The sequence below is a fragment of the Equus przewalskii genome, chromosome 21, assembly GCF_037783145.1.
Source record: "Equus przewalskii isolate Varuska chromosome 21, EquPr2, whole genome shotgun sequence".
NCBI classification, from domain to species: domain Eukaryota; kingdom Metazoa; phylum Chordata; class Mammalia; order Perissodactyla; family Equidae; genus Equus; species Equus przewalskii.
The window spans coordinates 24407274-24432122 of record NC_091851.1 but is presented as its reverse complement, the minus strand read 5'-3'; the positions used below and the strand labels follow the sequence as shown (position 1 = coordinate 24432122).

The 24849-nt window shown below is 37.9% G+C and overlaps 1 protein-coding gene across 7 annotated transcripts in view; it reads right to left on the bottom strand.

Moving 5' to 3' along the window:
* CBFA2T2 (CBFA2/RUNX1 partner transcriptional co-repressor 2) overlaps positions 1 to 24849 on the bottom strand; it is a 138524-nt gene that overhangs the window by 27737 nt on the left and 85938 nt on the right. For 5 of the 7 annotated variants that reach the window (XM_008535868.2, XM_008535864.2, XM_070588022.1 and 2 more), the window contains 2 exons: positions 12337 to 12480; positions 8077 to 8318 (listed from right to left, as the gene is read on the bottom strand). In XM_008535868.2, coding sequence (XP_008534090.2) covers positions 8077 to 8318; positions 12337 to 12480 — 386 coding nt within the window. Of the gene's footprint in view, positions 1 to 8076; positions 8319 to 12336; positions 12481 to 14176; positions 14294 to 24849 lie in introns of all 7 variants that reach the window. The other 2 variants (XM_070588018.1, XM_070588021.1) reach the window with 1 other exon arrangement.

The following is a 24849-nucleotide window of genomic DNA, read 5'->3' as shown; positions in this document are numbered from 1 at the left end:
CACATGCCACAACTAGAAGGACCCACAACTAAAAATACACGACTATGTACTGGGGGGCTTTGAGGAGAAAAAGGAAAAATAAAATCTTTAAAAAAAAAAAAAAAAACAACGAAACTGGGCATTAATCTGAATTCTTGCTCCCCTGAAAGAACAATACCATTTCTAGGAATTTACTTTTATAATCATCAAGTGTTCAAAGTTGTAACAAGTATCATACAAATTATTCATCAGCACAATATTGCTTCTTAACAATAAGAAATGAAGAACACATAGGTCCACCAACAGGAAACTGCAATAAAAATTACGATACAGTCATAAATCAGAACACTTGGGGGGGTACAGATTTGTATGAATTAATGAAGAAAGGTGTCTATAATATACTGTTAAGTGAAAAACCAGAAACAAAATAGTATGTTTTCCAATAATCCATTTATGAAAATAACACACACATATTTATATAGTATTTTAAATGTCTGGAAGGACAATTCACCAGCAGTTATTTCAGGATGTGAAATTATGTTGAATTTCTCAAATATATCATATTACTATTCAGTAAAAATTAAAATGTTTCCCTTTAGGAAAAAAGGGTATATATCTTAACCATGTTAAGTGAAAATGTTTGAAAAGTTTATCTCATTTCATTCTTTTAAACTTTAACTGAATACTTGTTTTAAGTACATGACAGTTGTACAATGCAACCAAAGGGACTGGTAATCATGAATACACAGTAAATGTAAAAATGTAAAAAGTACGACATTCTTTCCCTGCTACAATGAATGTTATCAGGCCTCACAAAATAAACACAAGCAGAGTAAATCTATGGAAACATTATATGACTTTTAAGTTTTCTTGTGGATGGACAAAGGAGGGAAAGGATAGACTGAGTGGCACAGACAAATAGGCCAGAGAAACTGACTTAGGGCTATATACACTGTAGATGCAGAGCAGTCCTCTGAGAGGGATGATAAGCTGCTGTTCTGTTATCCTTCCCTCTCATTCAATTATTTAATAAATAAGAGCATAGTTCTTTTCCTAAGAATTCATAGTCCAGTGGGAAAACAGACAAGTAAGCTATTCATTACAGTATGACTGAGGTACACGTGGGCAGGACCTTACAGCAGGCAGAGAAGACATGTTTGAATCAGACTTAGGAAGACAAGGAAGGCTGTAGAGAAGTGCCACCCGGAGAAGTAAAAGTGCAGCCTTGGGGAAGATGCTTCTGACAAAGAATAACGTGAAAAGGCAAAATGGTAGGGGCTCTGGTCTCTGGATCACAAGGGCATCACCTATAGTCGTCTTAGAAGACAACGGATATAGATAGGCTATGAGACTAAAATTATTCTTTTAAAATTTTCAGATTATTATAATCATAAGAAGTTGTAAAAATAGTACAGACAGGTTCCCATGTATCCTGCACCCAGGTTCCCCCGATGGCTACATTTTATATAACTTTAGTGCAATACCAAAACTAGGGAACTAACACTGGTAAAACGTGTATATAGTTCTATGCCATTTTATGGCATGTGTATATACAGGTCATCATCAATGTAATCAAGATACAGAAGTCTTATCCACGCCAGTTTATAATTTTCCTAAATATTTCCTTGATAGATACTGACATCCATATCAGACAATGTTATATTTTTGCTTCAACCACCAAACATAATTTAGAAAACTCAAGAGGAGAAGGAAAGTCTACTGTATTTACTTATAATTTTACTCTTTCCATTTTTCTTTCACCTATTCTGATATCTTAAGATTCCTTCCTTCATCATTTTTTTCCATTTCAGGAACTTCCTTTAGCCATTCTTTTAGGGTAGGTCTGCCTTAGACAAATCCTCTGAGTTTAAGTTCACCTGAGAATATTTTGATCCCTCCACCTTTCACTCCATAAGGATATTGTCGATAGATAAAAGATTCTATGTTGATAGTTCTTTTCTTTCAGCACTTAGCCTCTGTGGTTCCTGACGAGAAATCCACTGTCCCTGGAATTTTTCCCTTGTAGGTAAGATGTTTCTCGCTGCATTCAAGATTTTCTGTCATTTTTGCGAGGGGATTGAGGAGGGTGCGGTATTTTGGAGGCCTGCTCAGCTTTTTTGAATCTGTAGGTTTAGGATATTTGTCAAATTGAGGAATATTTCAGCCATTATTTCAGCTCTTTCTCTTCTCCTACTGTGACTCAGATCTTTTATTATATTCCTTCAAGTCCCTGAGGTTCTGTTCATTTTTTTAAAGTTATTTTATCTCTGTTGTTCAAATTAGGTAGTTTTTTCTATTGTTCTAGCTTCAAGTTCACCGATCTTTTCCTCTGTCCTCTCCATTCTACCTTTGAGTCCATCAGTGTGTTTTTAATTTTGTTATATTTTTCACTTCCAAAATTTCTATTTAGTTCTTCTTTATATCTTCTATTTCTTTGAGGAGCTTTTGTATTTCTTCATTTGTGTTGATAATTGTTCACTGAAGCATTTTTTGTGACGGCTGCTTTAAAATCCTTGTTAGATAATTTCAACATCTGTGTCAGTTTAGCTGATGTCTGTTGGTTATCTTTTCTCATTCCTGTTGAGGTGGTCCTGGCTCTTGATATGACAAGTGATCTTCTACTGTATCCTGGACATTTAGGGTTCTGTGTTGCAAGACTCTAGATCTTATCTCTGTTTTCTATTTTGAAGGCCTCCTCCGACACTGTGCCATTGGGAAAAGAAGAATCCTTGATGCTGTCAGAATCCTTGATCCTAGGTTCCCCCACCCAACCTCTGTTGATCTGGAGAGGCGAGGAAGGAGGGGCTCATTACTGTTCGGAAGTGGTGTAAGTTTGGTTTCTCCACTGGGCCTTTGACCAGAAAGGGAAGAGTGCCCATTACTGCAGTTTTTTCCGAGGTGTTTGGCTGCAACAGGGTGGTTATTGTCTAAAAGTTTTCTATCTTGTTTGTTTCCTCCTTTCCTAGGCCTTTGGCTAGAAAGAGGCTTTTTTTTTTTGGTTTGTACTCCTGTTTCTAGATTAATAGCTTCTCCAGACCACAATCTAGGATATATGATGAAAACAAAACCTAGGGAATTCACTGCTCTGTACTTCCTTGGGTCCCAGGGTGACTGGCCAATCTGACTTCTTCTCTTCGTCTTTTAGAGTCTTATTTTTATTTTATATATAACGTTCAAGGTTATTTTCTCTATTTCTCAGGAGGAATAGGAATAGGAAGAGGCACACCTTTCTGTTGCACCTCTGAACCAGACTTGATAGTTAATGACTACATCATATCCCCTTAAACTGATGTATCGAAACTTACTCAAGCTTCTATAGGACATTCAACAGGTTTCAATTTTTTTTGGCACTATAAATAATATTGAACTGATTATCCTGGTGCACATTGTTTATTATTTTCTTAGGATAAATTTCAAGGAGAGAAACTGGTGAGTCAAAGGAACGGCCTAGTTTGTGGTACCTGAAACACTGCCAAACTACCCTCCAGAATATGTATTCTCCAAATAAGTGGGTGGAGTACAGAACATTTCCCTTTACCTTGCGGTGGAAATGAGCCAGGCCTGCTCCCTGGCATAGTTAGAGACTACCAGTACTTTACCTCCGATACACCAGAAACACAGAATGCACATAGGGAAACTAAACTCCAGCTACCTAACCATGCAGCCCTTTCTGAGTTGGCTAACAATGTCTCCTCCATATGGAACGACTGTTCCACGTACATATGCCCACCAAAATCTTAACCATTCTTTTCATAAATAGAAGACTAAATAAGGCTTTCTTGAAAGAGAAGTATAACAATCTAAAGATGTTCATTCTCCTCCAAATTAGACAAAGTTTTCAACAAAATGGTAGCAAACCCAAAGAAAAAGAAAAAAGAACAGAATGGTAGGTTCAACTGCAACACACATAAGACAATCGTTTTATCTATGAATAAGGGCAGTTTTATTTCTGTCTTTCCAATCTTTATATCTTTTTTTTTTTTTTTTTTTTTTGCTGAGGAAGATTCAGCCTGAGCTAACATCTGTTGCCAATCCTCCTATTTTTGCTTAAAGAAGATTTGCTCTGAGCTAGCATCTGTGCCAGTTCTCTTCTATTTTGTATATGGGTCACCAACACAGGATGGCTGCCAATGAGTAGTATAGGTCCACGCCTGGGAACCAAACCTGGGCCACTGAAGCAGAGCGTGCTGAACTTAACAACTAGGCCACAGGGCTGGTCCCCCCTTATATCTTATTTGCTATGCTAGAATATTCCGGGTTACATTGAATAAAGAAACATCTTTATATGATTCCTAATATCAGAGGGAAAGCTTTCAAAATTTCAGCATTAAGCATGAGGCTTGCTATAGCTTTTATTTTTACATGGATTTAACTGTCATCAGATTAAGGAAGTTCCTACTATAACTAGTTTGCTAAGTGTTTTTTTTAAATAATGAATGGGTATTAAATTTAACATATTTTTTCTGCATCTTTTCCAAATATATTTACAGTTTCAACACCAACTGCTAGAGATTGAATGTAATCGTTCAAAATTCATATGTTGAAACCTAATCCCAATGCGTTGGTATTTGGAGGTGGGGGTCTTTGAGAGGTGATTAGGTCCTGAGGGCAGAGCCCTTATGAGTGGTGTTAGTGTCCTCATGAGAAATGAGACCCCAGAGAGCTCCCTTGCCCCTTTCACCCTGTGAGGACACAATAAGAAGCTGGCCATCTATGAATCAGGGAGTGGGCTCTCACCACACAATGAACCTGCCAGCACCTTGATCTTGGACTTATCAGCCTCCAGAACTGCAAGATCAATGATTGTTGTTTATAAGCCACCCAGTCTATGGTATTCTGTTATAAGAGCCTGAATGGACTGAGATACTGATCTTAATGAAAATCCCAGGATGTGAGAGTATAAACTGGTATAACACTTGGGAAATGGTCTTATATACTAAATTTGTATGTATGCAAACCCTATGAAATCCCAATTCCATTTTTTGGTGCAATGCTTGCACAAATGTATCATGTATGAGAATGCTCACAGCAACATTATCTGTAATGGGGCCTATACAGAAAAGAGTTAACATAGCAGGTCTAAAACTGGTAACCTTAGAAAAGCCTGCTTGCAAGGCTGGACCATTGGCTTGCATCTAGGAACTTGGCTGATAAACAGTTTCCTACACTGATATAAAACTTTCCCTAACCAAAAAGGTGGAAACACCTCAAGTGTCCATCAATGGATGAATGGATAAACAAAATGTGGATGATAGATAAGCAAAATATTATTCAGTTATAAAAATGTAGAAAATTCTGACACATGCCACAACATGGATGAACCTTGACTACAGTATGCTAAGTGAAATATGCCAGCCACAAAAGGACAAATACCAGGGGCCAGCCTTGTGGCTGAGTGGTTAAGTTCGTGTGCTCTGCTGCTGCGGCCCAGGGTTTCCCTGGTTCAGAACCTGGGTGTGGACATGGCACCACTCATCAGGCCATGCTGAGGCGGCATCCCATGTGCCACAACTAGAAGGACCCACAACTAAAATATACAACTATGTACTGGGGGGATTTGGGGAGAAAAAGCAGGAAGAAAAAATAAAGAAATAAAGAGCTCAGAAATCTGACAGTGAATTAAAAGAAAAAAAAAAAAAAGACAAATACGGTATGATTCCACTTATATGAGATACCTAAAATAGTCAAGTAGAAAAAAGGTTGACAGGAGCTGAGGGGAGAAAGGAGTGGGGAATTACTGTTAATGGCACAGAGTTTCAGTTTTGCAAGATGAAGAGAGTTCTGGAGGTGGACAGTGGTGATGGTTGTTGCACAACAATGAATGTACTTAATACCATTAAATGCACACTTAAAAATGGTTAGTAGGGTAAATTTTATGTTCTGTGTATTTTATCACCTCCTAATGATAGCAAAGTAAAAACAACTGCAAGAAAGGAAAAGTTAACCCAAGCATGGCTATTTAAAAGAGACGATCAGCTACATCTACACACACTTTCATAGCTAGAAAAAGATTTTTTTTTTACTTTGCCAACAAGGTCTGTCATTTTTTCTTTTACTCTTGAAATTATCCTTAAGCACAGACTCTACTTAAGTAATTTGCTGATGGAATTAGCATAACATTCTGATGTTTGCTTTGCTGCCAATTATGTTCAAACTCATTTTGAGATTTAATGTCAATTTTATTAGCCTAGATCCAATAAGACTTTTCGATAGTGTAAAATATGAACAATAAATACTTTTTTCCAAAACGAAAACAAAAAATCTTTTTCTAACTGATGAGTGTGGCTCACTGTGCCTAGACTGCTTCTGCAAACAACATGGTTTATGCTAAACACTGGTTTTCCTTCTGGGAGTCTGGAATTTTGGTAGGTGCTAGGCAAAGAGTGCCTATGTGCCCAGACCCCAGCAAAAACCTTGGATATTGAGTCTCTAATAGGCTTCCCTGGGCAGAAACGCTGCATGCATGTTGCTGCATTTTCATTGCTAGGGGAAGAGTGAGCTCTGTGTGAGGATTCATAGACAGAAAGAGCCTAAGGAAGCCCGCACATGGATTCCTCCAGACTCCAACTGTCTCTCTCTCTCCTTTATGATCCAGTCGTGTAACCTTATTATGCCTCTGTAATAAATCTTAGTTGTGAGCACAACTATATCCCAAGTCCTGTGAATTCTTCTAGCAAATCTCAAAATGCGGTGTTGAGCCGCCGACTCTGCCTCAAAATGCAAACAACTCAAATGTCCATCAGGAGCAAAAAGTATAAATTGTGGTATATACCTACAATAAAATACTACATAGCAATGAAAATGAACAACCTACAGCTATACAAAAGAAGGACTGAATCTCAAATGATGAAGTAGTTTATTGCACATTGCCTTATACAAAAGTTGTTTATGCCATACCAGACTGAAAAATCTTTTAAGGTAGCAGTTCTTAAACTTTTTAGTTTCAGAATTCTTCAAATTTATGTGGGTTACACCTATCGATAATCACCATATCAGAAATTAAAACTGAGAATTTGAAAAATATTTATTATTAATCCCTTCCAAAGTAATTTCATGTTCCCAAAAAATGTAGTAAGAGGAATGGCACTTTTGTTACAGTTTGGCAAATCTCTTTCATGTCTAGTTTAATAAAAGACAGGTGGGTTCTCCTATCAGTTTCTACAGTTAATCTCTTGTGACATCCTATATTATGCCACCTCTAGAAAATTCCACCATACACTCATGAGAGAACAAGAGTGAAAAGGTAAGTAACATCTTAGTATTATTATGAAAATACTTTTGACCTCCTAGACTTCCTGAAAGGGTCTAGGGGAATCCCAGGGGTCCCTGATTACACCTTGAGAACTGCAACATTAGGTTTAGAACTGTGATTCATCTTTATCTCATATCGCAGCTAACATGCAGGAGTGTAGGGTGCTTAGATGGGAGGTAAATTTTGAAAAATTCAATTTACAAACATTGGGAACTGGCAGTATTTCCCTTATATACACCGAGAGTCAAACCCCACCCAGATCTCAATGTGAGAAAATCACTCCCTTATATCATGGGTTCACCACACTCAGTATAGAAGGAAAAATTATGTGTACCTTGAAAATTCTAAAGAAACTGTATTTGCATAAGGAGCTGAAGAATGTAATCCCTTTGATACTATTTACTTAGACTATGAAACTTATAATTTTACAAATTATTATTTTGGAAATTAAACTTGCTGCTTTGCTTTTCTCTCTGGTTTGGAAACAAAGCACAAGGCACTGAATATAATAAGTTAACAAAACCTCGCGTTAACTTGGTTGAACCTCAGTGGCCTGTTGAAACTCAATTTTAAGACAAATTCAAAGCTGCTTATTGGAATTAAATCACACCACGAGAAACAATAAGGTAAACTTTATAGATTTGTTTCTTTGATAAACATTGTCATCCACAATTGAAATCCACAATTCAACAGTTTTATACAAGTTACATAACTTATCTAGTCTGTAGATTTTGCCACGTTGCTACAGGTTTAGGAATGAGCAGAAATACGTACAACTTCTCTGCTCCTGGCTTTGGTTCTAAGCCACACACTCAGGCAGTTGTCAACAGTGATGCTGTACTTACCACCAGTGCTAGAACAAGAGTCCGCACCTTCTCCCCAATCTCAGGTGAGATGTCATTGCCAAACTGTTGAAGAGTGGTGAGGAAGCGTTTTAACTTGCTGAGCTGCCGAGCACCACAAGTGGCTGGCAATTGTTGATTTGTTAGTGCAGATGACGTGGAAGAGGCAGGACCATTGCTGAATCTCTGTGGTGGTGATGGGGCACCATTCAGGGTAGGAGGAGAATGGTTGATGCCATTGCTTACTAAAAGAAAGCCAAAAGGAAAGACTCAGTTTAAGTGCAAAACACAAGGATCTTTGTTAATTTCTTCTGGTTTGCATTCTCCTTCATTTATTCGTTTGAATTTTGCAAAGCACATGTTAAAAGAATATACAAGACACTGTTTATGCCCTCCATGAGACTGCTATATAGTGAGACATACTGTCAGATAAAAAATGACAAGAGAATAACATAGAGTGTTAAAAAGGAAGAGTACAGAGTACTATAAGAGCAAAGAGAAGGGACATCTAACTCTGCATGTGCCATGGGCAGGGGTAGGTCGTTTTAAGACTTCCTGCAACAGGTTCTGCATGAGATGAGCCTGGGAGAATATGTATTTCCAATGACTGGACATTCATACCCATCTTTTATGTCACATCTCCTTCCCAATTTTAGGGTCCCAGAGAAGTTAAGCAGTCAATTAGAATGTAGCATGTGAACAAGACAACCAGAAAACAGAAAGTTACATTAACGTGAGAAATAGTTTATCTAGGCTATAAGTTTAATGACCTATTCCTACAATAAGGGATTATGTCTAGTCAGTTTCTCTCTGCCTTGACCGTGCTACATTAATACCCACAAATTCTTGGTCATTCAATAAAGCATTTTTTTAGACACCATACAGGATACTCTCATTCTAGATTTCTGCTCAAATTATAATACATGTGATTAATTACAGTTTTCCTATTTTCCCATTGTTCTTAGTGGTTTCTTGCTAGTTTTAATTTGGAATACAACTCTAGAGCTAAGTTCTTGGCGGCATTAAGAAAAAATCTCCATCTTCACTGAACAGTGAAACAAAATTACCTAGTGCTTAAGTGTCAACAGATTTTTCACTTAATCATACCCAGGCTTGAAAATCTAAGAAGGTAAAACTGTTGCCCAAAAACATAAGAAACAATTTTAGCCAAGACTTAAGCCAACTTTAAACAGCTCAATCATTTAATCTTTACCTAATTTAGAAAAACAACATTTACTTATATTTTGCTTAATGCCAACTCATTAATCATGAAAAATCCTCCACTTCCCTTCTTCTGCCTCCAAGTCAGTCACAGTTGGTTGACTATTACTGCTCCTACTTCTTGACTGACCCTTATTCCAATTTGTTCTGGCAAATTCTTCTTCATCCTGTTTAGCTCAGATGTTACCTGAAGCATGTATCACCTAAAGCATATCAAGAAGCATCCTTTGAAAGACTCTGCTGCTCCACGTTAAGGTAAACCCTAGTAGATTTATTAACTCTCTCTGTGCTGCCTACAGATGCTTCCATTATGTTACTTTACGTGTAACATAAAGTATGTTACATTTGTTCCATATGTATGTAATATTATGTTCCCGTTATTTACCAAATTTCTTTACCTTTATTTATTTATCCACTATGTTATTTACCTTATTTCTTTCTGTATTTGCACTGCCTTATTAGATTATGCACTCCTTGATGAACACTAACTTACAACTGTGTATACTGTATATACCTTGGCTTTGTTCATTAGCTAGCAAAGTGTAAGTGCTCAGAAAATGTTGCCGAATGATTCACTGCATAAAAGACGAACGGGCTGAGCAAAACAGGGTGAATCCTCTTCTGTCTCTTTCATTAAAAAGAGCTCACTGGAGGGGGCAGCCCTGTGGCTGAGTGGTTAAGTTTGTGCACTTTGCTTTGCCTGTTTGGATCCTGGGCACGGACATGGCACCACTCATCAGGCCATGCTGAGGCGGCATCCCACACGCCACAACTAGAAAGACCTACAACTAAAATATACAACTATGCACCGGGGGGATTTGGGAAGAAAAAGCAAAAAAAGAAAAAAAAAAAGAAGAAGAAGAAGAAGAAGTGGATTGGCAACAGTTGTTAACTCAGGTGCCAACCTTTAAAAAAAAAAAAAAGAGAGATCACTGGAGCTACTGGAAAGGAAAGCTCAATACTCAATGTCAGCAATCCAGAAAATTAGTTGCAATGGTCTGCCATTTCCTTGTGTCCACAGAAAGGCCAATTGCCATTGGAAAGCTGGCCTCTTTTAAAGCTACCCATAAAAATACGCTTTTAGCCTCCCTGAGCTCACACAAGCTTTTTTAGTCTCCTTAGTGAAAGTGCATTATCACCTTTTCTGCAATAAAACATATCTACCCCCAGTAGTCAAGTATGGAAGTAAAAAGGGCTAAATTTATATATACATATCCTTATTGTCTGTATCTTGAAATCTGAATGATAGCCTGGGTTTAAATCTGTTTCATTTCAAGATAGTACCTACATCTAAGGAGATATAACTTTGGGAGAAGGAAAATAGAATTTAAGAGACAGGATATCTAACTTCATTTCATTCACTGTGGCTCAGACTGCTGCAGTTGCCACTCACTTAATTACAAATGTTTTGGGAAAACAAATCTTCTATTAAAGCGTACCTCTTAGACTCTCTTCTCTTGCCTTTTAAAATAATAAACACACAAAACATAAATGTTAGCAAAGATAGTATGTAAGCTTGTGAAATGGTGTTTAAACATGGAAATGCAAACAGCACCTAAGACAGTGCTCTGACATGTTGCGACTCCATAAATATCAAGTGTCTTCTGTTTTATGAGGCAAAATATCTATACAAGACTCAATGTGAACTGAAGGTAGCTTGGGCATGGAGAGGCAGAAGAACTCAAATTAAAATCTAGACATATGGGACCAGTCTGGTGGTTGAGTGGTTAAGTTCATGTGCCCTGCTTTGGTGGCCCAGGGTTTCACAGATTTGGATCCTGGGCGTGGACATGGTACCGCTCAACAGGCCATGCTGAGGCGGTGTCCCACATGCCACAACTAGAAGGACCCGCAACTAAAATATACAACTATGTACCAGGGGGCTTTGGGGAGAAAAAGGAAAAATAAAATCTTAAAAAAAAAAAATCTAGACATATATACGTATGTATGTAAGTCTAGACCTTAAATTGAGGTTTTTTTTAGTATGGACATAGGACTGAAATTGCTGGGTTATAGGGTAATAGACACTGCCAAACAATTTTGTCATACTCAAACGACATACAAGCATTCAGGTTGCTCCACACACACTTACCAAAACTTGGTATTCTTTCTCATTTTGAACATTCTTGTGGATGTATATGGTATTATATTCAGTTTTAGTTTGCATTTCCTTGATGAGTAGTAAAGTAGACCACCTTATAATATATTTATTGGCTAATATAATTCTTATGGACCAAACTGTGAACGCCACGAATTTCTATGTTGAAGCTCTAACCCCCTACTCCACCCTCTGCCTCAGTGCCTCAGAATGTGACTATCTGGAGATAGGGCATTTAAAGGTTAAATGAGGTCTTATGTGTGGTCCCTACTCCAATATGACTATTGTCCTTATAAGAAGAGGAAGGGACAACAGGGATGAGTGTGCACAGAGGCAAAGACCTGGGAGGATACAGCAAGAAGGCAGACATCTGCAAGCCAAGGAGAGAGGCCTCAGAAGAAACCAAACCTGCTGACCCCTTGATCTTGGACTTCTAGCCTCCAGAACTGTGAAAAAATAAACTTCTGTTGTTTAAGCTATCCAGTCTGTGGTATTTTGTTATGGCAGCCCTAGCAAACTAATACAATAATTATTCTCTTTTGTAAAGAGCCTTACCATGACAGTCCTGGAATACTTTTAGAAGTAGTTTCACAATTTTATTAAACTACTTTGATCCCTATGAATTAATATAATAATTTAAATTCATTATTTTAGAGACAAAGAAATTAAAAGTTACTTATCAGCCAAAGAGTATGAAAACAAAATATTTAGACCACTAAATTTCCAAATGCCTAAATTAGCTAAGTACTATTCTCAGAAAGCAAAAGCAATTTATAAAAGTAAGAAATCACCAGAATACATACACACACACATATACATATATATGTATGTGTGTACATATGTTGAAAATGTTGACTAATATATGCAGAAGGCTTAATGGCAGTCAGTCACTTAAATCCAAATATCACTCTGAACCACAAATTCAAGTAATTAAGAGGTCTCACATGCTGTAGGAGTAAACGACACTGGCCTGGGTCCTCCGGGATTTATTGGTGGGAGGGGTGGCATGGTGGGAGGTGAGGATCTTGACTGTATCTTCACTTCCACAGGCGATCCAGGCATTGCTGGCACCCTTTTCTCAGGACCAACTGTAGAGAATAAAAGGAATGAAGGTCAAAGTTTTCTGTAAGATAATAAAAATGTGACAATAATTTGAAACACCAACACACTTTCCTAGAGAATTGAGAAGGTAAGAAGATGCTTAGTTTAATAGGCTGAATGGTGACACCCAAAAAGACACTAATCCCTTGAACTGTGAATGTTTCCCTATTTCGAAAAGGAGTCTTTGAAGATGTAGTTAAGCATCTTGAGAGGAGATCATCCTGGATTACCTGGGCGGGCTCTAAAGACAATATGAATGACACCCTCATAAGAAGAGCTGAAGAGACACAGAGGGAAGACTACTTGAAGACAGGCCTAGTCACACACAGAGAACACAATGTGACGGTGGAGGTGGAGGTTTGGAGTGATGCGTCTACAAGTGAAGGAGCGTCAAGGATTATCAGCAGCCTCCAGAAGCTAGGACACAGGTATGGAAGAGATTCTTCCTCTGACTCCCCAAAAAGGAATCAACCATGTTGATACCTTGATTTGGGACTTCTGCCCTCCTGAATTATGAGAGAATATTGTTGTCTTAAGCCACCTTGCTTGTGAAACTTTGTTACAGCAACCCCAGAAAGCTAAAACAAGGCAACAAAGTCAAGGGGTGACATGACCTGAAAGTTAACAGTGAGAATAGTGGCTGAGAAAAGAAGAAAGCAGGTTATAAATTCAGCTTATCTCAACTGCATTCTTTCTTGACTTCTCCTTATAAATGTATCAAATTAATAGGGGAAAATAAAATATGACTAACTAGACCAGTAGGTGTCAAACGCATAGCATGGAAATAGGATAATAATCAGTTGTGCATAAATTACTATGAATGATGAAGTAGTAAATTTTTACACATAACAATTACTCTAAGTAGGAAAAAAAAAGGTAAATTCAACAGCTCTGGCATCAGGCATGTAAATGCCATTTATGATGTATAGTATCCAAAAAGATGAAAAGCAGAGCTGATTCTAAACTAAGCACAGGCTACTTTACCCATGGGGACAATTCGTAAGTAGCTATTTGATAATACCAGGCAGTAAGAAATTCCACAAAGAGAAATTTGATAGATTAAACTTAATGATGTTAGAATTCGGTTCGAGCTAATATGAATAAGACTTGATACTGAGGAGTGATATTCTAATATCTTCAAAAAACTATTTTTCCCCATTAATGGGAACTTGTTATACACTTCGTTAATAATAGGGCCAGTGCTACCATCATCACCTTTAAATTGAGCTATTTCCTCTCAGTTAAGTCTAAACTTTTCATTTAAGTGCTATGTATTTATTCTCCAATAACTGCTGGATTCAATTTAAAGTACAAGAAATGGACACCAAACGTTTAAATGAGAATGTTAAATCAAAGATTTCTTTCTGTGAGATGATTGCTATAAACACACTACATACAATTCATGACACTGGCAACAAGGCACATCTTTTGTCCATTCATGAGCACCTTCTAATGAGGAAAATATCCCCAAATATTCTTTTCACGCTTCAGTTTGTAATGGCCACATTCTGGGAGGAGATATAATGAATACAGAAAGTCAATCAAGGAAGTAATGCTCCCAAGTTACAAATCCCCTGACAAAAACGTACAGCTCTCTGAGAGCCATGTGGGTAACACTCTGTCAGCCCTTCCCATCTCTCTGTCCAGGACATTTTCTTTGTGAAATTGATGGTAGTCCTGTACCTGATTAGTAGACTAACGAGCTGCTGCGTTTGTCTTTTTCCTCTTGACAGTATTTCCTCAATGCCCTTCAGAGAACAGTTGACACGTTTCCAGCTCTTCCATCTGGGGCCCAGCTTTCTGGAGGGTGGGGGGAGAAGGGAAGGAAGGAACTAACAGTTGTCTCGCACTGTTATGTGTTGTGTATAGTGTGCAAGAACCTAGAGGGAGCCTTTCTTCAGACCACCTGCCTTTAACAGCAAGGGCGCCAAAGGCCTGAGGAGGGCTTAGCAGTGAGATGTGTTTTAACATTCAGCTCTTGGCAGAATGAAATACTCAAAGCAGCCCAACTGTAGAACACTGAATAACATACCACTGGAAGCTCAGATACTGGGTAAAACCCAGCCTAAAAAGTACTGTTTACAGATTAACACTACCCATCTCTTGTTCACACCACTACTCACAACTCTGCAACACTAGTGTTATTCCTCACGTTTCAATAACACTGTCTAGTAGAAAAAGCATGTGTATGGAGATAAGAGATTTGATGTGAATTCTTATTCTGTTACTCACAACCTACATGAATCTTATCAAATCATTCCACCTTTCTGCGCTTATTTTCAACACATGTAAAATGGGAGATGATAAGACCTACCTGCAGGAAAGACATAAGAATTAGAGCCAATGCCTAAATTAGTGCTAGACTAAAGATGGTTGTATTCAGTAAATAGTAATGATGATTAGAAAACAGGAAGCCAGGGCCGCTTCAGCAGCCCAGGGTTTCGCCGGTTCTGATCCTGGGCGCAGACACGGCACCGCTCATCAGGCCATGCTGAGGCGGCATCCCACATGCCACAACTGGAAGGACCCACAACTAAAAATACACAACTATGTACCGGGGGGCTTTGGGGAGAAAAAGGAAAAATAAAGTCTTAAAACAAACAAACAAAAAAACAGGAAGCGTAGTGTCAAGTTCGGATTTACCCTAACTAGCCATGTGACCATGTCCAAGTTAATATCAATATTGGTTTCCCATGGAAAATGGGTGTGCTATCAACAATTAATCCACCTAATACCTCCAAAGTAGGTATTTTAACCTTCTGCTTGGTGGCTGAGACATGTCTTCATTTCATCACTGTTAGAGTGACTTCATTTCTGAATTTTCATGAAACTGATGCTCATGTTTTATATTCTAGCTGGATTCCTTCAAAGAACCAACCATATTTTGAGCTCTTTTTAATTCCATAGAACGTTAGATAAAGTTCAAGGAGAAGAAATTCCTTTCTCAAGTGTGACTTGAGCCCATAAACACCACTGCTCAGACTATCAAAGAGACATAAAGTCTTCATTCCCAGAAAATCAAAATAACGCTTAGTTTTGTCATAAAGGTTCAACTTGATTCTAAACATAGATTCTAAGATTCAAAGTGACAATTTATTCATTCTATGAGTTTGTGCTTTGGTTATTTTGAATATTTGGATAAATATGGATTAAAAAATAAAATTCATGGGGCCGGCCTGGTGGCAGAGTGGTTAAGTCCAGCTCTGTTTTGGTGAACTGGGGTTCAAGATTCAGATCTCAGGCGTGGACCTACACCACTCAAAGCCATTCTGTAGTGGGGACCCACATACAAAAAGAAAATAGAGGAAGACTGGCACAGATGTTAGCTCAGGGCAAATTTTCCTCAAGCAAAAAGAGGAGGATTGGCAACAGGTGTTAGCTCAGGGCCAATCTTCCTCACCAAAAATAATAATGATAATAATAAAATAAAATAAAACAAATATATAACCACATGCCCTTTCAAAATCACTGATGCTTCAACACCTGACCACATAAAGCCAAATAACTTGAGCTAAAGACGAGGCGTGAATATGGAAAAGCATGCCTGAATAATTACTTTACTTCTCCATTTTGCAAAACGCTAAGGATGTCATGAAAACAGAAAACTGAAGGAAAGAACAAAGTAACGAATACTTCTCTGTGTGATAGCAGTGCTATTTTTTTTTTCTCGCATAGGAGCTTGAAGAATCAAACACGAAACTAAAGAGTGGAACTATTCTGTCCTCTAAGAGAAAGGAATACTGCACATAAACACAAACATCCCAGACAAAAGCTACTTGGGAAGAAGGCTACGATAAACCGCCCACAAGCGGGGGCGTTTACAAATCATTATAAACTGCTTTCTCTTTAAGGTTTTTAAAAATTACTTTGAGGCTGATGAAGGAACAATAAATAGAAGAGGTATAAAAATGAGATAAGAAAAATGCAATTTTGTGAAAGGAAGAGCTATCCAGAAACAGCTGAAAAGACGGGAAACTCCCAGGGCTGCAGGGAGGAAGAATGTTTAGATGAAAGAAGGTGAAGATGTGAAGGGTGCTCTATCACTTACTAGTTGCCTGACGATGGTCTTCCTCATCCATCCCTGGGGATAACACTTACGACACAAGGTTACTGTGGAGGGTACCATAATATATATAATAATGACTGGTAATAGTAAACACTCTTACATGTTTACTTGAATCAGATTAAAAATCTGTTAGAATTAATCATTTTATTTGGCCATTGAGATGTTGACCTATGCTGAACTTTGGGTAGAAGATATGGTCAAGTGCTCCGACTGTCATCACTGAGAAGAATGAACTGAATATAGATCTTTCAGATGTATAGTATAGTGATCATTCCAAACAGGCTGACTGAGGAAGCCACTACATCTGTTTCTTTAAAACAAATCAGACTTTAACTAAGAAACAATTTGGAAGGTTTAAACAGAATTATCTTTGGGGGCAGAGACAAAGGTAGATGATTTCCTTTTTTATATGTATAAGCATACATTTCCATGGTTCAAAAATCAGTATGACATAAAAAGAAATACTCCTTACTCCTGTCCCTACATAACCCATCCCATAGGTAACCATTTTAATTGGTTTCTTGAGTATCCTTCCATTCTTTGTCTGTGTACAAATGAGCAAACATAAATTCTTATCCCATCCATTTATACAAAGGTTGCATAATTACATTAAACTGAGTGTCCCCAATAATCCCCTCTCTGTAGCTATGCCTTTTGAAATGCATCAGGAAGTGGGGTCATTTCCCTATCCTCTGAATCTGGCCAGGCCTCTGACTTGCTTTGGCCAACATAATGTGAGGGAAATGACAGACTGCCAGTTCTAAGCCTCTCTTGGAACCCTGACCCTGACATGAAAGCAAATCCAGACTAGTTTGCTGGGGCGTGAGACCACAAGAAACAGAGATGAGATGTACCACCAGTTAAGGCCAGCTAATCCCTAAACATGTAAGAGCCTAACCTAGTTGAGTCTGATCTGCAGCTAGCTGACTGCAGTCATATGAATGAGTGAGCACAACCAAGAGCAGAACTGCCTCACTTATACTCATAAGGAAAAAAATAAAAAGCTTATTGTTTCAGACTACTAAGTTTTAGGATGGTTTTTATATATAGCAATAGACCAATAGGCAAGAGATTTATAACACATACAAACTGTACTGTTCCTTGGTTTCTTGTTGTTCTTTTGTTTTGTTTCATCATTTTACACTATGTCCTGAAATTCTTAATTCCACAACCTTTTTTTGTTAATGGATGCATGATATTCCACTGTGTGGATGTACCACAGTTTATTTAAACAATCCCCTACTGATGAATAACTGGATTGTTTCCAACCATTTGTGGCTGAATTTTGAGACTCTCCAGATCCCATGACTGCCCTATATTTGCCAGGCTTTGAGAAAGAGATAAAAGAAGACAGGGCCCTGAGTTATAGAAAAGACAGATATATTAAAATGTGTACAAAGAACTAAGAAAATAAAGTAGAAACATTACTATGTATACAGGCTAGGGAAGTCTTTACAAACCATTAAGCAGTTAACTGGGAAGGCTACATGCACTTTCCAGACAGTATACAGGACAAAAGCATGAAGGATACAGTTTGAATATTGCTCTTAAAGTGGGGATCAGAACCAAGGGAAAAATTATGAAAGATTTCCTTGACCACAGTCTCTCTTTAACCATTGCCAAGGATAAGTAAATGTTCTGAATGTATAATTGTCAGATGAGAGCATTTCCAAAACTGACAGTTCTAACCTGCTAAAGATAGAGGAAAGAACATCAAAATTTCTTTTGCACTTATAGGCTTACAAGGCTGGCTAAACGGATTTGGGCATAGCACATGCTTTATAGATTAAGCATTTCTGATCCTTGTAGCTCTGCCACTAACTTGACAATACATCCAATTTTCTAATAGCATGCAGACTTCATAGGCAGACACAGCCAGGAATAACTGTTTACAATGACAGATAATTTATCATTCAACAAAAATTGAGGCATAAAGATACAAGAAATTAACAGAAAATATTTTACAAGGGACTTTGAAGACAAAGCTCAATTAAAACAAAATTAATGCTGTACTATATATCAATAATTTTTATATATACATAAAACAATATATATCAAACAAATTTTTCCATTCCACATTTATAAATACATAAAGAAAATAAATTTACCTAATATATTCTTTTTTTTTTTAAGATTGGCACCTGAGCTAACAACTGTTGCCAATCTTTTTTTTTTTTTTTTGCCTGCTTTTTTCTCCCCAAATCCCCCCAGCACGTAGTTGTGGGTCTTTCCAGCTGTGGCATGTGGAATGCCGCCTCAATGTGGCCTGACAAGCGGTGCCATGTCCGCACCCAGGATCTGTACAAGTGAAACCCTGGGCTGCCAAAGCTAAGTGCACGAACTTAACCACTCAGCCACGGGACCAGCCCCTACCTAATACATTCTTAAAGCTCAGGGATCAAGGTGGGTGGAGGGTGGGCACAGGAGGTGAAGGGGAGCACTTGTGTGGTGACAGACAAGAAATGATGTGCAAATGAAATTTCACAATGATGTAAATTATTATGAATCTCAATTTTTTAAAAAAACAGGGATCAGCAAACTTTTTCTGCATAGGACAAGACGGTAAATATTTTTGGTACTGTGGGCCATATGGTCTCTGTCACAACTATTCAACTCTGCTGTTGTAGCACATTCTAGACAATAAACAAACGAATGAGCTTGGCTGTGTTACAATAAAACTTTATTTACAAAAACAGTCAATGGACCATAGTTTACTGACTCCTGTGGCTGATTAAAAAAATGGAAACATTCAAATAACTAATTCTTAGCTTATTTCTATGCCTATAAAATCTATTTTACAGCATCCACTCAAATGGTTCATCTGAATAACCTTTTGTTTTCTTAAGGCTGGATATAAAGAGACCTTTACTTATTGACCTCCGAGGAAAATAATATACAAAAAATTATTTGGAAACAGAAAAATTATTTAAAGACAGAATACTAACAGCATGAAGTCAGAGCTGAGGAGTTGCAAAGATGAGGTTAGTTACCTCATAGTCTTCCAAAAATCAGACAGACCTAATAGAAGAACCACAGAGATGACTAGCATACCTGTGAAGGATCACTTACTTCATGATTACACTAATTTCCTCCCTAGTCATCCCTCTTTTCTTTATCTTCTTCTATCAGTGCCATCTGACTCCAGACACAGAGACACCCAGATATAATTAACTCTAACACCTCAATAATAACAAACAATCCAATTTTAAGAATGAACAAAGAATATTTAAAGAGACAATTCCCAAAAGAAGATATACAAACGGGTGATAAGGACATAAAAAGATGCTTGACCTACTAGTACATCAAAGAAACACAAATTATAACACATCAGCAAAAAGCAACACAGTACTGATACATATATCCAACAACATGAACAAATGTCAAAAACACTAGGCTAAGTGAAAGATGCCAGACATACAACAAAAATACATACTGTATTATTCTATTTATATGAAGCTTTAGACAAGACAAAATTTCTGATACAAAGCAGATCAGAGGCTGCCTGAGACTGATGGGAAGAAACAGAGTAAGGGGCACATTAAGGGGCATGATAAATCTTTTTATGGCGATGGAAATATTCTATATCTTGATTGTAATGCTGCTAACACAACTATACACAACAGCTAAAACTCAAACTGCATAATAAATAAAATGGGTGAATTTCATTATATATAAATTATACCACAATAAATCTGAGAAAAAAAATCAGCAAACCAAATCCAGCAATGCATTTTTTTAAAAACTCACAATCAAGTTGAGTTTATCCAAGAATGCAAGGAAAATTTTAGAAAATTGAACATAATTCACCATATTAACAGATTAAAAGAAACACCTTAAAATCACCTCAGTAATTACAGAAAATGCATTTGATAAAACCCAATTTCCACTCATGAATATGAACATAACTAGAAATACAAGGTTGATTCCTTAACTTGGTAAAATATCTCTTCCAAAAACCCACATAAAATGTCATACTCAGGGCCCAATCCTGTGGCCGAGTAAGGTTCTGTGTGCTCTGCCTCGGTGCCCGGGTTCATGGGTTCAGATCTCAGGTAAGGACCTACTCCACTCACGGGCCACACTGTGGCAGTATCCCACATACAAAAAACTAGGGGAAGACTGGCACAGATGTTAGCTCAGGGCTAATCCTCCTCAAGTGAAAAAGAGGAAGATTGGCAAGGGATGTTAGCTCAGGGTGACTCTTCCTCAGAAAAAGAAAAAAAAGAGCCATACTCAATGTAAATTGGTACAGTTACTATGGAAAACAGTATGGAGATTCCTCAAAAAATTAAAAATAGAAATATCATATGATCGAGCTATTTCACGTCTGGGTAGTTATCCAAAGAACATGAAAATAGTCATCTGATAAGACATATGCACCCCCATGTTCATTGCAGCACTATTCACAATAGCCAAGACTTGGAAGCAACCTGTGTCCATCAACAGATGAATGGATAAAGAAGATGTGCTGTACATGTATATACAATGGAATACTATTCAGCCATAAAAAAGGACAAAATCTTGCCAATTGTGACAACATGGATGGACCTTGAGGGTATTAGGCTAAGCAAAGTAAGACAATTACCATTTTACTTCCCTCATATGTGTAAGATAAACAAACAAACAAACAAACAAACATATACATACAGAGAACAGAATGGTGGTTACCAGAGGGTAAGGGGGTGGGGGGAGGGTGGAAGGGGTAAAGGGACACATGTGTGCAGTGACAGATGGCAACCAGACTTCCGGTGGTGAACAGGATGCAGTCTATTCAGAAGTTGAAATATAATGATGTACACCTGAAATGTATACATTATAAACCAATGTGACCTCAAAAACTAAAGTCATATTTATTGGTGAAATATTACAAGCAATGCCTTTCAACTCAGAAAGAAGATAACGATGTCCAGTATCTGTACTTCAGTTCAACATTTACTCAAGAGTCAAACCATAGCAGCAGAAGAGTTCAGAAGAAAAAATGGAAATAAGGTTTGGACAGGAGAAAGTAAAACTGTCCTTTTGTACAAACTAGATGACTTTCTATATAAAAAACCAACAGAATCTGCCACCCAATTATTAGAATATGCAGTTTCTGTAAGGTTGCTAGATAAAATTCCAATATCTTAAAAATTAATTGCATTTGTGTACACCAGCAAACAAGAGTAATTTCAAAAAGATATGAATATACAACAAAAATTATAAATCATCTACAAATAAACCTAACACAAGATATATAAGGCCTTTGTGAAGGACAGAAGTAGACTGAAAGACATAAAGGAGACAAGTAATTGGAAAGATCCATCATGCCTACAGATGGGAAGACTCACCATCACCAGTACTTTCTCTTCATGTTAATGTATAAATTCAGTGTCATTCTTATTACATGCCTGCAAGATTTTTGGTGTAACTTGATGAGCAAATACTAAAATTTATCTACAAAAGTCATGTTAAATGTCCAGCAACAACATAATAGACAACTAAACTGTGGCATATTTATAAATAAAAGTCAATACTATTAAAATAAGTGAACTAGAGCCATATGCATCAAAAGGATAAATCCCAAAACAATGCAGTAATATTAGGTAAAAAGAACAGGTTGCAGGTGGGGCCGGCCTTGTGGCCGAGTGGTTAAGTTCACGCGCTCCACTTCAGTGGCCCAGACTTTCACTGGTTCGGATGCTGGGTGCAGACATGGAACCGCTCATTACGCCATGCTGAGGCAGCGTCCCACAAGTCATAACTAGAAGGACCCGCAACTAAAATATACAACTATGTACTGAGGAGATTTGGGGAGAAAAAGCAGGAAACAAAAAAGAAGAAGAAGATTAGCAATATTTGGTAGCTCAGGTGTCAGTCTTTCAAAAAAAAAAAAAAGAACAGGTTTCAGGAAAAATAGTCTAAATTAATAAATAGTCTTTTTGAAATAGTCTTTCAAAAAGTCTAAAATCATTAAAAATTTACATAGGGTAAGGGATCAATTTTCATGACACATTTACATATGTATATGTAGTAATTTTTTTTTTTTTTTTTGAGGAAGATTAGCTCTGAACTAACATTCACCACCAATCCTCCTCTTTTTTTTGCTGAGGAAGACTGGCCCTGAGCTAACATCCATGCCCATCTTCCTCTACTTCATATGTGGGACGCCTGTCACAGCATGGCTTGAGAATCGGTGCATAGGTCCGCACCCAGGATCTGACCCATCAAACCCTGGGCTGCTGAAGCGGAATATATGAACTTAACTGCTGCACCACTGGGCTGGCCCCCTGTAGTAAAATATTTTTAAAAGCAAGGGAATAATAAACATTAAATTTGGGGCCAGCCCAGTGGCAAAAAAGAGGAGGACTGGCAGTAGTTAGCTCAGGGCTAATGTTCCTCAAAAAAACCCAAAAAACATTAAATTTAGGATAACGACTACTAGAAAGGGAAGGAAAGGGATGGAATCAAGCACAGTTACAAACTGCAGTTCTAATGCTTCACTTCTCTCTTTCTTTCTTTTTTTGGTGAGGAATGCTGGCCCTGAGCTAACATCTGTGGCAGTCTTCCTCTATTTTGTATGTGGGTCGGCTGGCCACCCACAAGTGATGTAGGTCCACACCTGAGAACCAAAGCCGGGTCACTAAAGCAGAGTGCACCAATCTTAACCACTTTGCCCATGGGGCCAGGCCCTCACTCCTTTAAAAGATCTGAAGCAGGGCCCAGCCTGGTGGCGTAGTGGTTGAGTTCAGCATGCTTCACTTTGGCAGCCCAGGGTTCATGGGTTCGGATCCCAGGTATGGACCTACACCACTCATTAAGCCATTGTGTGGCAGCGACCCACATACGAAATAGAGGAAGACTGCCACAGATGTTAGCTCAGGGCCAGCATTCCTCAAGCAAAAAGAGGAAGATTGGCAACAGATGTAAGCTTAGGGCCAATCTTCCTCACCAAAAAAAACCAAAAAAAAAACACCAAACAAAGCATCTGAAGCAAAGCATAAGACAAAACATTAAAATTTGGCAAAGCTAAGAGTGGGTACATGAGTGTTTGTTACACTGTGCTTTTTCCTTATTTTGTAAGCTTGAAATATTTCATAAGGAAAGATAGATCACTGGCTGCAATGGGGAAAATGGTGAGACCATAATGCGGGAAGACACTACTTACAGGTTGTTATAGTGAGAGAAGACTGTGGCCTGAGATAGCAGTAGCAATAGGAATGGAAAAAAGGGGGTGGATTTCAGTTATCTAGAGTTAGGATAGGACTTGTTGACTGACTAGATGTGGAGGATAAGTCAGGGTAACATGTGGAATTATTAACCAAGATAGAGGCCACTAGAAGGAGAGTATGTTGGAGGGGAGAGATGATGAGTTCAGTATTGGATATACTGCTTTCACGATGCTTCTGAGTTAGCCAAGTGGAGGTTTCCAGTTGATAGTTAAATTCAGAAGTTTGGAGCTGAAAATAGCCTGGTCTAGAATTGAGAGTTATCAGCATAAAAATGAGGAAATTCCTGCTATGAGAGATTGAAAGGAAAAGATGTGATGTTTCAAAATACAACTAAATTAAATTATGCCTGCTGATTTTTATCCTATTGACTTTTACCATATTCAGCATTGATTGAGAATAGCTAGTAACTATTATACACTAAATATTCATTCATACTTTAGTAGTTTATTCAGATGCTCTTCTTCAACGCTAGTAATTGGTTTCTTTGGATTAGTTGTAAAGTCAAAGATTTATAACATGTTTATAAGCCCCTAACTCTCACCATTTCCCAAGTTTTACAATTTGTCCATACTGTTCCACAGAAAATTCTGCTTTGTGCTTCTCTGCTGATGTTTTCAGTTTCTAATTCTGGAGAGTCAGGCTTGGCTACCCATGTCCATCTATCTAAACTAAAGCCCTTTTAGGACAATTCCATTCACAGGGAAAATATGAATAAGTCAGGAAAGGAGGATGGAAAAGGGAAGATGATAAGAAAAGTGTTACTTTCGGAGACTGGAATATGAAAAAGAGTATAGTTGACTTCTGTGGAAGTGTTCTTTTCAGTATGTTAGCTTGCTAGGGCTGCCATTACAAAGTATCATGGACTCGTTGGTTTAAATAACAGAAATCTATTTTCCTCACAATTCTGGAAGCTAGAAGTCCAAGAGGTGTTGGGAGGGTTGGTTTCTTCTGAGGCCTCTCTCCTTGGTTTGTAGGTGGCTGTCTTCTCCCTGTGTCTTCATGGTCTTCCCTTTGTACATACCTGAGTTCAATTTCCTCTTCTTACAAGGACATCAGTCATATTGGATTAAGGCCCATCCTAA